Source organism: Nannobrachium achirus (genome assembly GCF_963921795.1).
Source record: "Nannobrachium achirus genome assembly, chromosome: 15".
In the NCBI taxonomy this organism is placed as follows: domain Eukaryota; kingdom Metazoa; phylum Chordata; class Actinopteri; order Myctophiformes; family Myctophidae; genus Nannobrachium; species Nannobrachium achirus.
The window spans coordinates 17,791,373-17,797,540 of record NC_137822.1 but is presented as its reverse complement, the minus strand read 5'-3'; the positions used below and the strand labels follow the sequence as shown (position 1 = coordinate 17,797,540).

General features: G+C 40.4%; 1 protein-coding gene across 1 annotated transcript; it reads left to right on the top strand.

Moving 5' to 3' along the window:
- The first annotated feature begins 444 nt into the window (after nucleotides 1–444).
- On the top strand, nucleotides 445–5,908 carry LOC308299478 (glycolipid transfer protein-like). The gene is made up of 5 exons (XM_080743259.1): nucleotides 445–574; nucleotides 1,113–1,171; nucleotides 1,882–2,015; nucleotides 2,647–2,797; nucleotides 4,188–5,908. Exons 1-5 carry the CDS (start codon nucleotides 472–474, stop codon nucleotides 4,368–4,370), a joined length of 630 nt encoding a protein of 209 aa, XP_080599385.1. The 5' UTR covers nucleotides 445–471; the 3' UTR covers nucleotides 4,371–5,908.
- The last annotated feature ends 260 nt before the right edge of the window (nucleotides 5,909–6,168 follow it).

Genomic DNA, 6,168 nt, shown 5'->3' with positions numbered 1-6,168 from the left:
GGCACCCTAACAAGACAAGAGTATTTCTAATTTGCAGTATTGAGACTTTTTTTTTTTACTCAAGTAAAACATGCGAGTACTTTTTCCACCACTGTTTTTATGTTGTCTTGTGTGTCTGTGTCTGATGATGCGTGGACATTAAACATCCCACAGCTGCTGCTCTCACCTGCAGCTGAACAGAAGAAACTGATAGGGGCGCGTCCTTGGGTGTGGGCGCGTCTCGCGTCAGCCTGGACCTCGTCGTACGACGGTGCGCCGCGGCGAAAATATCCGATCTCCAAGCTCACGGCGCGTCGCGTACGCGACGCGTAGTGAGCTTGGAGGTCGGATATTTTCGGACTAACGTGACATGAGACACGAGGAACGACAGTTCCGGGTTCCTCTCTCGAACGCTATTTACTACTACTGTACTGTACGTTACTTATAACTGTCTGCGAGGCTTTCAAGGCTGTAGTTCCAGACAGTTGTACTATGGCTCTTCTACTGGACAACAAATTCAAAGAGCTACCTGCTGATAATGTACTTGACACAAAGTTGTTTCTGGAGTCCGTATCTCATCTTCCACCTTTCTTTGGTAAGTACACCTGAACTGAATGCGACTTTGCCTTCGAACTATAGCGAATACTTATACTAGGCTACATTGCCATTGCCTTTCTTTTAAAACGTACCGTATTTCTCAATAAAAATAAGGAAAAAAAACATCTTCAATCACACCAGCTAGTATTGCTATATACACGACGTAACAATGTAACGAATGCACAGTGCACACGCATAGGGATAATAGGGTACCAGAAAATACATTGTCGGAGGCTTACACAGTAGGCGCTGCAGTCTGGAGATTCTGAGTGGTTTTGTAGTGAGTGCATTGCACTGAACACTAGGCTACGGTAGCCTACAGTACACACATTGGCGTCATTGTGACTTTAGCCTGTGAAAGGACCCTTTATTGACCCCAGAAGATTCGCCGCATTCTTCACAATAAGTTGACTGATTTCTAGTCAGCAGCCCCCATGCATGGCACGTCCCCACTGGCCTGGTGGTATTTGTGAGGATTCATTCATATTTAATTGTACTTGGCTCAAATGTCTCTCTATGTTCTGTTTCTCTTTCAGACTGTCTAGGGTCAGCAGTATTTGCACCCATTAAGTCAGACATTAATGGCAACATAACGGTAAGAAACTGGAAGTTCTGAAACACATGTATAAATAGCCTAGGAATTACAGTATTGTGCAATGTGCATTCATAGTAGTAGGGTTACTGACTGTTATGAATACTAGCCATTTTAAAGATGCAATCTGGGACTTTATTTTTAATTTTTAAACAATAATCTGTATATGTATATAGGCTATATATTTTTTCTGTTCTTTCTTTCTTTTTTTTTCATATGTTTTGGGCTTTTATGCCTTTATTGATAGGATAGTAGACTGACAGCTAATAACGGGGAGAGAGATGGGGAGTGACACGCAGAAAAGGTCACCGGGATCGGGAATCGAACCAGTGACGTGCTGTCAGGCCACACTGAGCCTATGTGGTATATGCACCTGGACCGGTAGGCCAGCAGGCGCCCCAATAATCTGTAGGTTCGAGTATTTTAATAGAATATATTACTAGCACCTCTGCAGTGGTTGGAGGTGTTCTCCCTACTCTTCCTTCCATTGAGAGATTAAATTTTAGACCCTGGTAGAAAGGTAGAAAACCTAGTCGAGGAGTAGTACTGACTGAAGCTCATAGGTGCAATGTCTCCCCCGGACACATGGCTAGACCTGGGTTCATATCCCGATATAGGATATAAAAGATACAGAATGCAGCTTTAATATCAGTGTTGTGAATTTAGGATGAATAAGGTAATGCATGTTTATGTACTGGTGTCTACATTTTCAGAAAATAAGAGGAATTTACAACAAGGACCCTGCCAAGTATGCAACTCTCCAGCAGATCCTGGAGAGCGAGAGGGAAGCCCATGGAACAGAATGGCCAAAGGTTGGGGCGACCTTAGCCCTCATGTGGCTGAAGAGGTGGGTAGCCTGCAGTGTGTAGAGCCTGTGTGATGTGTGTTGAATGTTAAACCGAGGGTACTTTCCAAAGGCACATTATCATCAACTGTGAAACAGCATGTCTGGACTAAACAAGTCTGGCAAAATCCGACATCACTATATTTCTGAGGGTATTGTGATATAAAACAGATGATCTCCAAGCTCACAACACATGTGTTGTGGGCTAAGATTTTTGAGACTTTTTCAAAGTTTAATGCACATACAGAAAAGCCAAGCTAATGGTTTGCTTGGTAATTCAATGTATTCTCTATGCAAACCAGCTTTTTTTTTTATTCCAAGCTGGAAAAAAAGCTTGGAATTTTTTAAAGCTGGTTTACATAGAGAATACATTGAATTACCAAGCAAACCATTAGCTTGGCTTCTCTCAGTGTGAATGCAGCATTAGGCTGTTGAAATCATTAATACCTGGCTGACACCATGATTACAATCGGGAAAAGACAACTCTTATGCCATATCACAATATTACGATAACAAAATTCACAGATGATAGATGACGGATGACTCATATCACAACTTGAGATGGTATATATATTTTTGCCTAATGCCTAGCCGTAGCTAAACATGATGACCCAAGAGGCTCATTCTCTTGCAGGGGTCTCCGTTTCATCCAGATCCTGCTGCAGAGTTTAGCAGATGGAGAGAGAGATGAGAACAACCCAAACCTTATCCGTGTCAACATCACCAAAGCTTATGAACAGGCACTGAAGAGATATCATGGCTGGATAGTCCAGAAAGTCTTCAAGGTGAGTAATGAGTACCATATCAGTCAGAACTTGGCAGTTTGCTGGTTTCGTATACTCTTGTCCATTCGTTTTATTGCTTCTATTGTTGTACGTTTACATATTATAAGGCATACACCGCCCCTTATTTTCAGGCCAAAGAGAACTTCAGATATACCTTATGTAATATTATCAATAGCTCACACTAGGCATTATATCTGAATCTTAAAGGGGGATGAAAGAAACCCTAGGCAGATTTTGTAGTTCATTTTCAAGTTAAAAAAAGAGATAAACTACAGCAAGATAAAAACATGGCAGTCAGTGTACTCTGTGTATAAGACTGACCGTGACATTAATAACCTTATAGTAATCATGATTTAAGAAACATAGCTTATAATAAAATGAGTGTTAGATTTAGGTGTGCAAATATGAATTGACAATACTTGCAACTCTGCTTGCACACTGGCACACCCATGGCTCTAGGCACACCTAAAACGAACACACCCATTATTAATTTGATTAGCTGCAGTCATGTTGGACTCAACACACTTCAGTGCTGTGAAGTCGCTGCAACGGCTCAATCCAGACCTTTTCTCCTCAATAATGGAAGTGAAAAGGGAAGTTGCTGCGTCTGAAGCGCATGAGTGACCAGACTTTTTAACCTGACGTAAATGCCTGGTTTTACACTTGATTGCATGCTGGAAATAACAGAGATCTGCTATTTTCAGAGCGCAACACCCGAGCGCTGGATCTCTTCTCCCTAACATTATGGCCTAGTTTTTATTTGTTGATGAAATTGTCAATACATTTAGTCTTAGTCTTAGTCATCATAGCTTAGTCATCATAGCTTAGTTTATTTAGTTTTTATTCAGTTTTCGTTGGTGAAAAAAGGTAGTCCAAATGTTCTTGTCCAAATGTTCTCAACCTTTTCAGGTTGCGTCCCCCAAGATAATCATATTTGAACTGGGGACCCCCCCCCCCCCCCCCCCCCCCCCCACCCTGATGAGCACTTGGAGTTGTAAGACTTGAGGCATTACATTTTTTTTTTAACACAGTTCTATTGTGAAAATAGCCGATCTACATGCTCACAACGCTGCGAGGCGTAGTAGATCGGCTATTTTCACAATTTCGGCCTCTAATATTTGACAATTCGGAGAATGTAATTTTTATTTTATTTTAGAGGTATTAAGGGGTCTTAAAAGTCCTTATTGTCATTTTAGAAATGTGCAGATATAGATACCCTCTATACACTTATACTTTATCTTGGTTGGTTTGTTTACTGTTGAGTGAGAAAACAACGTTTCACGTTAAGCTAATCATCTGGAGACCCCCCCCCCCCAGAACACCTGTTCCAGTTGAGGAAACCAACACTTATCTGAAGATCTATAAACATTGGCTTTGTTGTGCTTTGCAGGCAGCGCTGCTCGCCGCACCCTACAGATCAGATTTCCTCAAGGCACTGTCAAAGGGTGAGGAGGTGAACGAGGACGACTGTTTGGCCGACGTTCGTCAGTTCTTGATCAACTACACCGCCACAGTAGATGCCGTTTATGGGATGTACACAGCTCTGAATGCAGAGCTGGACTACACTGTTTGATGTCGCCAGACATACTGGACTGGACTGGACTGGAGTATCCTGCATAATTCATTCTCACAGGCCTCTTTGTTTTTTTTTAACCCCTCTCAGGTGTCACAGCATAGTCCAGGATTTTCAGGATCGAAGTGTTACCATAAGAACTTATTTTGGTTCCACTCCGTTTTAGTATTTATTCTTAACCACATTCCTCCTATACCAAATAGTAATACCTTTGTTCTTAACGTTACACCAGAAATGTGTGTCTTTTGGTGTGTGTGTGAAAGTATAGATAAAATCGCAGGATTTTTTTTACAGCTTTGGTGTAGCAGCTCTTGTGCTGATTGTTTAACACATTTGTGTAGCCTGCTGCTCACTCGCAGCAAGCTGTTTTTGAATATTATGAGATGAGAACCAAACGGTGTTATTCCAGGTGCTATCCTAGGGAGAGTCTGCTTCAATCGAATAGAATACACACACACATAGGCACTGGCCCAATTCCCAGGGCTCTTGCCTAATCTATTCTCTACCGTGTGACAGTTTTAGCAAATTATCTCCAATAATTAAAGTTAGTATACCAGTACTACCTGGAGATGTTAACATCCTCATGCAATCAGGAGCCCATTCGATTATTCTAATCCAGTTAGTGCCTTGTGTGAAATTGCTGCACCATGGTGTGAGATTCACTGTGAGTTACACTGAACAAATCAATAGTTGAATGTAGTGTGTTTTGTTTTATTTTTGTCCTTGTGTTAGCATGCTAAATGTGAAGACATTTACCCTCAACTCTAAATCTGTTGCCAATATGGCAATATAACTTCAGTTATTTAATCACTGCTTGTAGCTCAGTCTTTTTTCCCCTCAGAATGCTGTTTTATGTCGCATTTAAAGGACCACACCACCCATCTTCATATAATTAGTCCTCACTCATGCTCATTATAAGATGGAACCACTTCTGTCTACTCACTCTCTGTGTCTCAGAGGAGGGCTATGGACAGTTCAGAAACCTACCTACCACTGACATAATTGGTAGGAAGGTTTGGTGATTTTAGACAAGTGTACTTCCCCCCCCCCTTTTTTTATTAATGCAAAAACAATGGCTTCTATTTCAGCATGCTAACTTTCCAGGAAGAGTGAGGCTGTGTAGTTTCTGTTAGCTTAGAATCAACATCTATGGTGATTCCAAGCTAATAGAAAAGCTAATGGTGAATGGTAGGAGTAAACAGAAATGGTGCCATCTTATGAGCATTAGTGTTAGTGAGGACCAATACAAACATAGGATGAAAATGGGTGAAATGCACCTTTAATGTACTATTACAGAAATCGGCTACACTAGAAAACATTTCTGTGTTGGTTAGAACGTTCATTGAATGTATTTATTTATTGGTCTGATACAGGCGTTATGTTTTCTTTATACATGCTGGTACTTCAGTTATGTGTTTGTAGATATACAAAAAACGAAGTAATTTTTTGATGATTGAAGATTGATGTGAAATGAAGTAGTTAATTCAAGTCAGTCTAACCAGTGACTGAAACACAAGCTATTCACTTTTCATCCTCTGGGAGGAGACATTTGCTTGGTTTCCAGTTTCAGGATGGATACCATGGATGCTTCCATAATAACTTGGACAAGTCTAGTTTAAAGAAATTGCAGTTTGTCTGCACCTTTTTCATTTTATCTTCTAAAGACTCAAATTACATATAGAACTCATTAAAAATATTTATAATCAAAACAATACTTGTGTGATTTTAATCATTTTTTGTGTAGGTGACAATTTAATTGTTGTTAATGTGGTACTATATATCTTTCTTATAAATATTT